General features: G+C 39.3%; 1 protein-coding gene across 1 annotated transcript in view; it reads left to right on the top strand.

The window, feature by feature from the left end:
• LOC148027924 (2-isopropylmalate synthase A-like) overlaps positions 1-8,502 on the top strand; it is a 49,264-nt gene extending 40,762 nt beyond the window's left edge. The window contains exons 8-12 of the mRNA XM_087689620.1: positions 6,212-6,286; positions 6,833-6,916; positions 6,994-7,128; positions 7,555-7,700; positions 7,793-8,502. Coding sequence (XP_087545746.1) covers positions 6,212-6,286; positions 6,833-6,916; positions 6,994-7,128; positions 7,555-7,700; positions 7,793-7,931 — 579 coding nt within the window. The 3' untranslated portion in view covers positions 7,932-8,502. The remainder of the gene's footprint in view (positions 1-6,211; positions 6,287-6,832; positions 6,917-6,993; positions 7,129-7,554; positions 7,701-7,792) is intronic.
• The last annotated feature ends 6,783 nt before the right edge of the window (positions 8,503-15,285 follow it).

Below are 15,285 nucleotides of genomic sequence, written 5' to 3'. Positions count from 1 at the left end.
TAGTCCAAGTACATGTACAGCAGTAGGACTGATGACTTTCAGTAGTATAGCTGAAATTTCAGCACGTACTCAAAGCATACATCACTGCTAGGTGACTCCCACTTCAGCACTATCACCAAAAGTACATCTGCAATAATCCTAGATCTGCAAATGATCACTAAGACTGCTGCAAAATGACTGTTCAGCAATATGGAAGCTTCCCAACATATGTATTGCATACATATGTAACCAAATACTTCTGATACACAAAAGAAACCAAGATTCTTTGTAATATGCTCTGCAATTTCTTCAATGTTTCATAAGTGGGAACGAATCTCACTGCTTACAGCACTAAGATTGCATCAACAGTGTTTCCAATGTACATTTCAGATATCATTTTAGGACCGATTGCATCAGTACATCATCCTGAGCATCAAGTGCAGGCAAATGTTACAGAAATTTCACGAATTTTGCAAAAGCCCCAAATTTCGGGGTCGAGGAGTGTACAAATTTCCAAGAAATTGGCTCAGTCAAGCAAAAATTTCACTTGCATCTGAAAATTCCCAAAATTTTCGAGGCCCGTACACTTAATGTTTGCAATTTGTGGATCAAGAATCACTGAAATATGTATCAAGCACCAAATCTGGGAAAAGGCCCAAATTTTAGGAGCAAATTGGCACAAATTTGTGCTATGTGCTTGCTCGCATGAACATCCGCATGAGGGGAAATAAATCAGATTGAAAATTTTTGATTTAAAAAAAAGATATTGGGCCGTTGGTTTGCTTGTCGTCTGTGCAGTCACGTCGCATGACGGCGTGTCACTCATGCAGCCCCTCGTCGCCCGTCATGCAGTAGTCCCATCGCTTAGCCAGTTACGCCTGGCGCCCGTCACTCACCAGTCCCGTCGCTTGGCCAGTTACGCCTGGTGCCCATTACACTGGTCCCTGTCGACTGCTTGCCTCACGTTTGTTTGCTCTCGCCCGTGCTGGTTGTCAGCCCAGTGCCACATGCTTGTCTTGTTGTGCGGGCTTTGATTGACTTGCAGTCGTGTCGCCTACTCTTCAACAGCCCGCCAGATTGTTATGCCTGCGGTAGGCGTTACTTGAGCTGTTGACTATTGATCCCAATGATGAAGAGAGCACTGTTTGCAGTGGCTACCGCCTTGCACCATCAGCTCTAATGCCAGTTTGTTGCACTTGAGTGCTAACCAGAATGCAAGCTCGGAGTGAGTAGAGATAGAGCAGAGAACTTTGAGAATCGTGTTAGAATGTACCGGTGTGTTTTGTGGTACACAAAGAACAAAAATGTATTTATATGTTAGGGTACAAGTAAAGGGTGTGTTCACATCCGTAAGTTTATACACGCGGGAGTTTACACCCAAAGGGGCTTTACACCCAACAAGTCGATCACTACTTATACACCAAGATGGCAGTCTTATTCTCTTGGTTTTGTGTGTGGATGACATGTTGATTGCAGAAAGGGATGTTCATGCCTTGGACTCCTTGAAGCAAAGCTTACACAGTAGATTTGATATGAAGGATCTTGGTGAGGCCAATCATATTCTTGGCATGTGTATACTTAGGGATAGATCGAAGGGTCTTCTCTATCTGTCATAGCAGGAGCATGTTACTAAGGTTTTGTAACATTTCAATATAGAGGGGAGAAAAAGCCATTGTGTAAAGAAATACTCTGACACAGAAACACAAATAACAATTGTACGACAAAGCACAGAATGATAAAAGAACACAATTAGGGTTAGGGTAACTCAGAGACAATGAACACAATAAATAATTGAAGTGATATAACTGTTGAATATACAATGCTCATGCAGCAAACACACTATGCAGTGAATGAATATTGAACCTCAAACTCTTGTATCTCAAGGATCAGGGTAGGGGTAATGAGCTGGAGAGTGTGTTGTATTTTGAACGGATCTCGAATCGCAGCAAAGTAGCCTTTGGATGTCGAACACCAGTAAATATAGCAGTGAGAAGTTAGATTGATGCAGACAACATGGAGGAGAGAGAAATACTAAAAACGCAGGGAGGACAGTCTGTAGGAGAGAGAAAGACTAAAAAAGTAGGCAGAAGTCTGCAGAAGAGAGAAAATTGCCAAATAGACAGCTTGGAAATAGCTTGCGGAAGCTAGGTGACAGCTGGAGGAGAGAGAAAACTGCCAAACGCAGGCTGCAGATGACATGGCAGGTAGTACGGCAGCAGGTTTGTGCAGGAACAGCAGTCGCATGGCTGGGATCAGCTCCAAAATGCGAGAAGAGGGCTGGAAATCAGGCGCCAACTGATGTAGACAGCAATGAATAGCTTCGGCTGAGATGTCCTTTGCGAACGGGTTGTGGGCAGCAAGCTGAAACACTTCAAATTTGCAAAAACGAGATTGAGGACTGAATGGAGGGCAGCATACGTATTTATAGAAAGTTTGTGCTTATGGGACACAGAAACTCTCTAGGATCTCGTTTCTTTTAAATAAACAAGGTTTCTTCATTAATTAAGCAAGTTTTGGGGCCGTTTAAGTGAAGCTAATGCATTTTTAGCTCAACACATTGGTATATCGTTACCTCCATATGTGAAACTTAGTGCAGATGATAGCTCTACATTTGATGATGGAAAGATTGAGATGGCCAAGATTCCTTATTTCTCAGTTGTTGGTAGCTTGATGTATGCTATGGTTGCTACACATCTTGACATTGCATTTGCCTTTCTACACATAGATGGGTGTTGGCAATAAACTTTCTACAGAACGGTTTACTCATTGTTGCGAGGTGATGGGGGTTAGATGTTATATGTTTATTTTAGCTTTGTATATACATAGACTTAATTCATTCTTTCCTCTTTTTTCAAGCACATTGCCTCTAGGTGGGAGGTTGTTGGGAATAAAGGGTCACCGTGCCTTTTACAGTGTTCGGGTGTACACGCACCCTTACATATGTACTATATATATATATTATCAAAAACCTAAAGTGGTACATGGAGATTGTACCCACATCGAGTCTTGTACTGCTGCTCTCTATCTCTCTCTCTCTCTCTCTCTCTTTCTCTTTGACTTTCTACTTTGCACTCACTCTCTCATTGTGCAAACCACAGCATCATGTATCTCGATCCTCTTGCACTTCGCTAATAGGGGTTTTGGGTTCCATATTGTGAAATAATTAACTTGCATCTCACATATTTAAGTCACATTAGCACATTTGTTTAAATTTTAATTAAATGCTAAGAAAAGTGATAAAATTTCATGTCCTCATGATGTACTCCTTTCATTTGCAATATAAGATAAAGAAATACGGCAAGGGGCATCAATTTTATGGCCAATAGGATGTCCAATATTCAAGGTTAAAGTGATAAAGTGTGCATTTTCAGTTTATGTGAATCATACTTGCTATAATTAGTGCTCACGGTGACAGGAAATTTTAAGATGGTCTAATCTTGTCGATAATATGTAATTATGATATTAATCAAATGTGCTTGAAGAAAACAATATTTCTCTCTCATCTCGGCCTTTTTTCACATTGTCCAACCAATTCTCAAAAGATCTCAACATTTCTTAGTCAATTTGCGTAGATCTCTACCAAATTTGGTGGACAACAGAGGGATCTTTGCTGTAAACTCGGGTTTAGTAGCTACCTTGGGACCTGTGTCTATAGGATAAGGCATCATATATTGAAATCAGCTCTTGCATTGTTGTGCTGTCAGGGATTTCTGATACCTAGCCATCCATTGCAAATTTGGGGCAACATTTGGCCAAATGGGGTCTAGTTAGAGCAAGTCTTGGGTGAAAATCAAAGGGCAAATTTTCCAATTTATTGGTTGATTGTTGGATCTCAATTTAATAAGCTAGATAATGTTGGAAAAAATGGGATTAGAAGGTTGCTACTTGGTAAAACTTGCCCATGTAACTAGGGAAAACGTTTTTAGGGACTGATGGAAGTCTATTCCAGCCATTGTGAGAGAGGAGGCTGTTAGAGAGCAAGGAGAGGTTGTTGATGTGGTTTGCAGCCACCAGGGATCAGTCCTACAGCATGTGACAACAATTTGAAGTCCTTCAGGAGTAGCTGATAGTAGTCCAAGATCCTTCTGGTGCAAATGACAGCATACAGGACGGGGTAGCAGTCTTTCTGGTGGTCCCAAGCTTTAGGTGATAGCTTCCATGGTTGTTTGAGCAAGGCAGCAATAGCTTTTCAGCGTTTCTCACGATGAAACTTTAAAATTTTTCTCTACAAGATTCTTTCTCATCCCCTAGCCCTTTCTCAAGTTATCTCAGCATTTTCTAGTAGTTTGAGCCATCAGAGGAAAAGATTTCAGTCAATCTCTGTTGTAAACCCTAATTTGTAGTAGAAATTAGGGTTTGACAACTACCTCGGGATGCATTCTCAAAATTGAGGGCCTAGGACTTGAATCCTAGCAGTTCAAATTGAGGAATTTTAGGGAGACTTAAGAGGTCAAACAACCAATATTAGATTTGGGGCTGAATTTATTTTTCAAGGATAAGGGTGAAGGCCAATGACCAAGCAAATTAAGGTTGGTTTGGAGTCTTGTTGGTCAGTTTTGACAGCAAGAGACACTTGGATTAACGGAGGAGATCAGAAGATCTCACTTGTACTCCTTTCATTTGCAATATAAGATAAATAAATACCGCAAAGGGCATTAGTTTTGGGGTTAAAAGGGTGTCCAATGTCCAAGATTAAAATGGTAAAGTGTGCATTTTCAGGTTACTTGAATTTTATGCTTGCTATTGTTAGTGCTTAATCATGTTATTTACCACCCTATTTAAGGAGGAAGGCTGGTTTCAAGGTGACATTGACACCTGAAGATTGACTATACCTTTTTGTTTTACCTTGGGGTCAAGTGCTTTAGCTTGACTGCCATTCTTTCTTTTGCAAAGGTGGAGTATAAGGTTGTTTGTTCTCAAGCTGTCGTATGGTTGTGGCAGCATAGCGGAGATCAGATTCTTACAAAGAAAGCTGACAGTCTTTTGGTGTGAAAAGCAGAGCTACTTTGGCCACATGGTAGGAACCATGCATTTCATGCTTGCACAAAACACATTGAGTCCAATTCCATTATGTGCAACAGCATATCGTAGATCATGAGTTTGGGCTTCGGTATTGTCCCATATGGACGATGGTCATCTTCATGGAGGCTCTTTCATTGTCATCAGCTCTTCATCAATTGTGCTCCTTGTTAGTTTAGGCACCTTGGGATTTGAGATGGGCATTGGCATTGATCATCTCTTATTGTGAGCCAGGGCACTGAGTCAGTGAAGGACATAAGGAGCTCTGTCCAGTTCTCTGTAGTACACTGAGTCAGTGAGGGACATTAGAAGCTCTGTCCAGTCATGTCAACTGTGGTCCAAATTTGGTCAGTCTCCACAGTTTTGGCCCCCAGTCAATGTTAAGCACTGGACAACTATCACACTCATTGAGGTTTTTTCAGTCACGTGCACCTTATGAGGACACCCTGTCAGGTGGGCAACTATCCACTCAGTTCATTGCGCGTCTCATCCTTCCATTCTTCTTCACTCTCAGTGCTCTCACTACAAGCACATCTATACCATGTGCCGGGTGGCCTGAATTGTATCAGCCTTCTATGTCTCTTTGCCAGATTCATTGCCTTCTTCAGCTCTTCAGGTTCTCATTCTGTTTGCTCTTTTCTGCCTGTATGCCCTTTCCGACAATGCAACCTGAAAGACAACAGAGTGGCCATTAAAAGAGATAGCAGGTCCAGTAAAAATTACAGGTTCTGATCCTAACTGGAATTATGGAAATCTGCCCCAACACATCAAATCCAACATTTGAAGAGATGAAAGGGGACAGAAGACTGTGTTAAACCATAAGGTCATTATTTTTGCCCCCTGGTTTGCCTTCCTGCAGTTTCAACCAAATCATAACAGGTCTTTGGCAGCTATGCAACTTTCTTTAAGATGTGCTTTTCTAAGGAGTGACATTCTTTTGCTTAAGAAAGATTTACCATATGCAGTGCTTGGGCCATGACATGCAAACATAAAGATCCATGCATGACCTTTTTCTTTTCTTGAGTTCTAATTTAAGGTCTTCTCAGGAAATACATTTTGTTTCTCTGATCAAATAAGGAAATACTTTTGTCACAAGAGCATTGCCATATCTTCTTTTTTGGAGGATTATGCAGAGTATTTTTACTTGCTAGTTTGTGTCTGAATCAATCAGTGAGGGAGGGAGAAGTCTTAAACTGGTATTGCACTTGAACAGCTTGGCTATGATTTGGAGGGAAAGGATCTTGATGACATCTTCACTCGGTTTAAGGCTGTGGCCGAGAAAAAGAAGGTGAGGCTACAAAGTTCTTTTTGTGGTTAATCAAAGGCAATTTTAGGTAAAAGAACTCCATCCATACTATGTGTACTCGCACACATACACACGTTCTCTTGCAAAAATCATACAACGAATGGCATTCAGACAAGCAAGGTAGTGTCTGATACTCTATACTCTCTTTAAAATCTCTCTCTGCTCATCCCCCCCTGCCTTCCCCTTCTGCCTCCTTCCTCTTCTTCTTTCCAACTATCATAAAGAAAATGTTGGTTTCAGTTATAGCCAATTTCCGTAAGGGCTATGCCGGCGAAGTTTAGACATCTCTGTATGCACACCTGATTGTCAAGTAGAAAATTTTGCCTTTGCCAAACTTTGGCTATTTAGTGACTTTGGAGGAGTGTTTTGTATAATCTGTGCTAGAACTTAATGAGGGAATCCACAATGGCACATATGTTGCGGACTTTGCTAGTGATATCTCCACTTCAGGCAACCTTTATTAGCAAAAAGTTGTGGCTCTTTAGTTCTTGAGTGTTGGCAATAACCCAGCTGTACTTTCTTTTCCAGAAATTGTTAGATGAAGACTTAGAAGCATTACTTTCTGATGAAGTTTTCCAACCACATGTCGTTTGGTCACTCCTGGATCTTCAGGTGACCAATATTTTGTGGTCCTCAAGCATGTCTTGTGTTGAAAGGAACTGTTTTTCTGAATCTCTTATATCTTACAGGTTGTCTGTGGGACACTGGAGCTGCCAACTGCCACTGTAAAACTTCTGGATGCAGATGGCATTGAACATATTGCATGCTCTGTTGGAACTGGTCCAGTAGATGCTGCCCTTAAGGCAGTGGATAGTATAGTCAAGGTATTGGTTAAATTCTCCACTCGGTCAACAACTTTGAATTTATGATTGCTCTTCTATTATTATCCTAAAGCAAATGTCATTAGGTTTGTAGATACTTAATAGTTTTGAATGCATTCCCTTGTAGAATCCAATGTAATTTTTCAATGGTACTATTTAATTGTTGTTTGATGCTAATGACATTGGCTTTAATTATGCTCAAGTTATGATTTGCGTCTTTAACTAGTTTACTACTGTTAACTATATCACAGCACACATGCAAGAGGTACTTGTAGTGGTCCTTTTCAATCAGAGTCTCAGAGTATTGACATATGAATGTTTGTGCCGCATTCAGTGCTGGCTTCAAATGCATTTTGAGGTGATTTGCTGAATTAGGACATGCAGCATTTTCTAGTAACCATATCTGAACTGATGTTTTGTGATGAGCAGATACCTGTAACCCTTTTAGAGTACTCATTAAATGCTGTGACTGAAGGCATTGATGCTATTGCATCTACCAGAGTTGTTATTCATAGTGATAATGCACATAGTTCAATGCATGCACAAACTGGCAAAAATGTGCAGCGCACATTCAGGTAATATATTTGCATTCAATCAAATCATCCAGTAGCAACAAGAAATCAACCTTTGTGTGCATGCTATACTAACAGAATGTGATTGTGTGCAGTGGGACAGGGGCTTCTGTGGATGTGGTGGTTTCTAGTGTCAGGGCTTATATCAGTGCTCTCAACAAGATGTTAGGTTTCAAAAGCTCTCAGAAAGAAAATTCTCGTGGTGTTGTTCAAGAACCTAAAATCTCAGTTTAGTTGGACAGAGATGTATTTGTAAAGTCCTTGGTGTAAAAGCTGTGTTTTCCATTTTGGCTGGTGAAATTTTCAGGGGGCTTTGACCACCCTGGTAACTTTACCATCTGAGGACAGAGAGGTTGTAGTCTTTACTATGTGCACACAAAGGTGCAGCCCCAATTTTGTTTGCAAGGTATGTCCTTGAGGAAATTCATGGCACAACTTTCTGATGTAGATCAACTCTCGAAAACCTTGTAACATAAGTAAGCAATGCTTCCTTTTGTAAGGATTTCTGAAGAATTCAATTTTGCACATGACTAGAGGCATGTAGAGGTTTTTTAGCAGCTGCCCAGGCAACTAATGTTGAACGATGACTTAGCAAGGTGTATAGAAGTGAAAGATCGAGTAACAAGCTATAGAGCTGAACCAAGCTTGAAAACCTGATGATGAGTGAGGCATAGGAAGTAGAACTGCTTGCAACCACCCTGAAAATGATTGACTTTGAGAGTAAAGGGACAGAAGAGTCAGGATAGATCTTTTTTATCTTATTAAGAAGTACAAAGTCTAGTCTGTTACTAAGAGGAATCAACTTTTATCTATGAACATCTTTATTTTTGGGTTTGGTTGTTATTCTATTATGTAGGTCTGAAAGCCTTCTGTACTTAATTATTTTACTGGTAACAAAGCCTTGTGTACTCAACTGATATATTCATTACAATATGGCATGTTTTGTGAAAGTGGGCCATTGATTATTTCATTCTTGTATGCTACATGAAAACATGTGGAGTATCACATCCGAAGGTCTTCAATACAATGCTAGAATATTTTCTTCTTATGCATGGGGCTGATAGCAAGCTCCTTTCAGATCGTCAATGCAATGCTAGAATATTTTCTTCTTTTGCATGGGGCTGATAGCAAGCTTCATGAGAATGTGTTAAAGTTCTATTCTTTTGTTGTGTCATTGTAGACTTTGTATACAAGTTTGGAATGGGTCACCAATCTACCCTTTCATTTAGCCTTTTCTCCCTATTTTCATTTTCCATGGCTCTTTGCTCTAGGCCTTTGCGACTTGCCCGTAAGAGTTTATAATTTGCATGGGAGTAAGCTTCATGCTTGGATTTTACATAAACTTGTTTTGGTAACTTGTAAATTGGAGACATTGATTCAAAAGGTGTTGTGCTCCATTTGCCGCTCTTGATACTATAGCTATGGCTCTGTTCAATCATTGGATGCTCTTCTACACTTGTATCATAACATTTAACCTTACTAGATGAGTGTTAGTCCTTTGGCACCAGGCATTAAAGGAAGTAATGTCTATTTGATCATTGGTTGATCTCATACACTTGGTATTGTAACATTTAACCTTGCTAAATGAGTGGTTTAGCATTGTGTATCAAAGGAAGCATTGTTGTGACATGCATTGGGGATATAAAATTCTAATATTAGGGGAATTGAAACCAAATAAGGGGCTTGGATAGTGTTGATGGATGTTAACATTTAAGGACGGCTATAGTTAAGGTACACAAGTTTATCTTGTAAGCTTGCCTCTTTGTTTAATAGCTTGTATCTTGTCTTTTTGGTAATGTCGTACAATAGGGCTCAATTCTTGCATAGGCTGGAATGCAAATAATTTGTGGATGCACATGCTTAAATAAATAAATAAATAAATAAACAAGTAATTAAGCAAATTACATCTTGCATGCGATAATATCTCCATAAGAACTTGGCCCATTACAACTTCAATATTGTTATAGGAAGCAATGGATTCATTTGAGTTTGAACTGTAACCATGTCATCAGCTTGCATTTGACCTTGCATTTGAGACATTTGTGAGACGAACCATCATATAAGGGATGCTTAGGTTGTCGATCCTAATGTTTGGGTTGAAGCTTACCATTCTCTACATATGATGGCCCAAGAAGAGATGATTGTTTCACCTTTCCTCTCTATGGAATGTCATTCACTAATCCAATTCTATCAACAAATGCAACATTGATGTTGTAGCATCCAAGTTGTCCACAACATCTCATCTTGACCTCATTGGGAAAAATATATTGGGAGCTAGTGCTATACTTAGCCCAAATGTGGCCATCATTACTTTGATCTATTCCTTGTGTAGTACTTCAAGTAAGAGCTATGTGGAACTCAAAGACGAAAATCATTGCAACCAACAAGGGAACTTCATAAACAACAATGGCACTTTTGAAGGCAACATGCAAATTGCTCATAAATAAAGATTCTCAATAAGTAAAAGCACACTTTTGAGATTGGTTCTAGTGAGTTGTGCACCAATATTGTTAATTAACTTTGTATATATAATTGTGTTTTATATCTAGTTTGTTTCCTCACTAGCCATCCTCTAGAAGCACTTGGTGTAAACATCACCCTAGCTTGTTCTTGGTTGCAACTCCACAACTAGATGAATGAGATGCGAAAGTGTTTCTTCAAGTCATGTAGACCAATCTGACATACAAAATTATCAAGTCTTTTAGGTAGAGTTTTATGTGCCCATAGTGAATTCGCATAAAAGAAGGCATGATGCAAGTGTGAGCTCATAATGTTTAGCTTAATAGTCATTATGCCTTTCACCACCTATCTTAGAAGACTTTGGAGGTGGCATTCATAGATAGTTTATTGTTATTATTCTTGAAATAGTTGAAAAGGTAGCTTTGTTTTTTGAGGGTCAATACTAGAAAAGAGAGGCCATTACCACTTCATCATGATGATCCTCGTCAAATCATCCATTGTTAACTAGGAGAACCCCACTCGAACCTAGTGACTCGTATGAATCCTAAGGGAATGCCTTTCTAGCACATGCATACTTTTTAGTTGTACATCTCGTTAGTTCTTCTAATTTTAGAGAGCATCCCCTATTGAAGCTCAATTTTGTGTGTGCCTACTCTTGCCTAATTCCTTGCATCTACATTCAAAAACATTTGATAGTGCCACCATTTTGGACCATGTTTTTAAAACACTACGAGTACATGGCTCCTCTAGAAAGCTCTATTTGTGCCTGTAAATCTTCTATGTTTTTGTCTTGATATGAAGGTGGTCTCCAAATGAGAGGTCCATAAGTATGAATGATGGTGACACAAAGAGAAAGAAAGTTGTTAATGTCCTTGTAGATGTCTCAAAAGTTTATAGGACAAAGAGATGAAGTGATGGAGGGGTGTTTGACAAGTCCTTAGGCTTTAGAGTAACAACCTTACTAGCTTGAATGGTTCGACATCCTCGAGAAGTTCACCTTAAAATATGTAAGTGTTGCACGTGAGCTCATTGGTAGGGATTTATTTATTTGCATTTTTAAAAAACATTTACAAAATTTTTAGGAGGTAGTTTTTAAGATTAGTTTTGCAAAAGCGTGAGCCTATTTAGGAGCAAGTTGCACATTATTTGATACCTTGGATTTTGGAAGAGGTCCACCAATATGTTCCAAAGCTGTGAATGCTATTTCCATTGTACCTATGGCAAAACGAATGTGTTGCAAAGCTACTCCAAAGCTACCAAGGTAATGCTTAAGTGCTATCTATCTTCTATATTTCTTGAATAATGTACAAAATGTACTATGATAAAAAAACATCACAACAAAATGTTTATCCCATGGATTAGAGCAATTTTTTTGTAGAAATATATCTAGATGTGTCTAGGCTAAACCTATGTTTCAATTCATGAACTTGAAAATAAGAGCTAGGAATTTAACACATTTAAGGGCTATAGCTACCTCATTCTTAAACTTGACTTACTTGTCCATGATGGTTCTATGATTGGATATTCTCCTAAATGACAACATATTTCTAAATCTCCAAAGGAACCTAAGAGTAACAATCCTCATCAAATTGACCTTTAGTGTCTCATCAAATGACCAATATAACACCATTAGGCCATCTAAAAAACTTGCTTCCCTTAGGCAGCTTCTAGTATAGCCCCAAATGGGTTTGATTTTTGGGCACCCCAAAGGACATGCATAGCCATTTTCACATGCCTTTTGTGTATTGGGCATTGAGGGGGGGCATTCATCCTTTTGGCCAACTTGTATTTTGAGGTAGCTTGAGCATGACCACCCTCCAGAAGAGGAGATTGAGCTATGCAAGTTGGTGGGCTTTCATACTATCCTCACCCTTTTTTTTCATGTTTTCAGCTTGGAATGTGGGAATTCCATCTTTTTAAAGGTCCATATGTGCATAAAATATCTATTTGTGGGCTCGTTGAGGCACTTTCTAGTCTTGCTACTCCAAAGACATTTTTCGATTCTAAACATTAGGAATTTAGGCAAGAAATCCTATTTGTTTCTATGTCCAAAATGTTTAGGAATCCTAATGTCTTAAAGAGAAATCTTCCATGCCACTCCTTGGGCTAGTTCAAATTGTTGAATTTGAATCTCCATATGCTCGTTGTCAAACTGAATCTTCTCACCTCATTTGAGACTAGATGCCACCTTTTACACAAGCTTAAGTGATGCAAAACTTAAGCATCTTGAACTTGGTTAATTCTATTAGATAAAGGCATAGAAGGATACCCTTGTCATTCAATTTCTCAGTACCCAAGTCCACCCCATCTCTTCTTAGATGTAACAACATCCCAAAATATAGCATGCTAGGTGTGCTTGTCATAATATGACCATAGGCATGACTGAAAGCACTTTTCTATCTTTGCCTAGGCTAGTTGTCATAATATGACCATAAAAATTCACTCAGGCTACTTATGCATATTTTCCTCATGGAAAACTACATCATGGCTATGGATGACTTTTCGAGCAGCATCCTATGGATCCCAGAGGTGATAGCCTATCTCACCTGCATCTCCATAACCAAGAAAGATGCATTTCATAGACTTAGGATTTAGATTTGTGCGCTTGTTCTTGGGTACATGGTAGAAAGCCTCACATCAAAAGATACACAAATAAGCATACAAGGGAGGTTTTCTAGACCACATCTCCTCTGCAACCTGAAAGTTAATAGTACTGTAGGGAGATCAATTGATCAAGTGTCTGTAGTAGTCACAGTCTCAACCCAAAACTGTTGTGGTGATAAGCCTGCATGGCTAAGCATACTATGGACCCTTTAACACCATATTAGGGAATATGGGAATTTTCCATAAGTTTGGGACACGTGGTCAAATCTTTGGATTCGTCATAACTTGAACACTATAACTCCAAATCGAGTTGTCTATAGCTCAATAGATTTCATTTTTCAAGTGCTTTCCAATGATAGATCACATCATATGGTTTTGAGAAACTTATGGGCATGTTATCCGGGTGCCACCTTTTTAGTATTCAAAAAATGGTAATTGGGAGATTCCCAAACTCACTAATATTGTGTTCTTTCATGTATTGTCTTGTTCATGCACTCAAACGTGGGGTGTACGGGGCAGTCAATTGACGCTTAATACCCCTCTCATTGCAAAATTTCTCAAAGGCTTTAGAGACATACTCAACCCCATTATCTGACCGTAGGCATTTCAACGTATACCCAATCTGGTTCTCAACTAATGTAAGCCAACACTGAAAGGTAGCCAAAATATCAAATTTAAGATTTATGGGATATGCCCAGACCTTATTTGAGTAATCATCAATGAATGTGAAAAAGTACTTTGCGTCTCCTAATGACTGACAGGGCATAGGTCCACATACATCAGAATGAACAAGAGCCAAAGATTCACCCATGCACAAAGTTCTAGACTTCTTATGTGTACTACATGTTTGCCTGTCATACAAACAATGATCACATGACTCAAAACACATATGGTCAAGGGATGGAAGATATTGCAAATGAGTAAGCATTTTCATTCCCTTTAAGGACATGTGCCCAAGGTGACGATGCCAAAGAGATGCACCTGGAACTGTAGCCCACAGACAAAGCATGATGCATGGTCCTAGATACAACCAAGGGATATAAAGTGCCAGACTTGGCACTACATGCTAGAATAAGGTTCCCATGGGGTTGATCTTCCAAGAAGAATCCCCAAAGGAAAAAAAGTAACTGTCTTTATCTAGTGTGCCAGTAGAGATAAGACTCTTCATGAGAGCCAGTACATGTCAAACATTATGCAAAGTAAACATAGTGCTTGAACCAAATTACAATCGGGAATCACCGATACCATCTATCTGCAATGCCAAGTCATTCCCCAAATGGACAGACCTAGTCATCTGCGAATAAGAGTGGAACCACTCTCTATGAGGAGTCACATGAAAGGAAGCCCATGTATTCATCAACCAATACTGAGTAAAACCAGGTGAGACATCAGTCAGATGTGACTCATCCAAAGAAGAAGCTACAAGTATGTAATCATCATTAGAGTCAGGTTGTTGCACTACATTGATCTCTTTGATCTTAACATTGGACTTAGTAGGGACAATGCTGCAATAATCAAACTTGTCATGCACTTTCCCTTTGCCCTTTTCCTTGTGCTTGTCATAGCGCAATTTATTGCAGTGTAGCATGATATGTCTTTCTTTCCCACAATAATGGCATGTCAAATCGAACTTATGTCCATGGTACTTACAACAAAATAATACATGAGACTTAGAATGAGACTTCTGCGAGGCTCTACCACAATGGTCATTCTCACTCTTGCCATCATGGCGACCTTGAATAATCAAAGCATGAGAAGTATAAGAAGCATCTACATTCTTCCTGTTTTTCTCTCTTCAAGAGTGTACCTCTAGATTCGACAATTTCAGCCCATTCTTAAGAATATTTATACACATAGAGTATGGAATGTGTCCCAAGTCTCCAACAAGAACAAAGATGGAAGACTGCCCTTAAACTCAATACCTTGTGATGACAACTGGCCAATGATAGCATGAAACTTGCTCAAATGTTGAGAAACACTGGTACCTTCCTTCATACAAAGGTCCATAAGTTGCAAGATTGTACCTCTAGATTAGACAATTTTAGCCCATTCTTAGGAATATTTATACACATAGTATGGAATGTGTCCCAAGTCTCCAACAAGAACAAAGGTGGAAGATTGTCCTTAAACTCAATACCTTGTGATGACAACTGGCCAATGATAGAAACTTGCTTAAATGTTGAGAAACACTGGTACCTTCCTTCATACAAAGGTCCATAAGCTACTTTAGGCAATACATTTGAGAACTAGGGCTCTGTTTATCATAGAGATTATGGATTTTCTCCCAAAGATCCCATGCAGACTGTCCATGTGTGACAACATTATAATAAACCTACTTGTTGAGGGACATGATAATCATGGACCTGCAAAGCTCATCTAAGTCATTTCATACATCCAGATCTTGAGCTTCAGGCTTAATGATCTTGCATTTGATTGCCCTAATTTGAGATTTCTGCATCAAATCCTACCAAATGTGGATCTTCTAATAACCATAATTACTGCCATCCAACTTTTCAATGTTGAA

Source organism: Lygodium microphyllum, chromosome 12, assembly GCF_053477565.2.
Source record: "Lygodium microphyllum isolate KBCC chromosome 12, Lygodium_microphyllum_v1.1.10, whole genome shotgun sequence".
In the NCBI taxonomy this organism is placed as follows: Eukaryota; Viridiplantae; Streptophyta; class Polypodiopsida; order Schizaeales; family Lygodiaceae; genus Lygodium; species Lygodium microphyllum.
The sequence above is the reverse complement of the archived record's forward strand: the minus strand, read 5'-3'. Positions and strand labels throughout refer to the sequence as shown.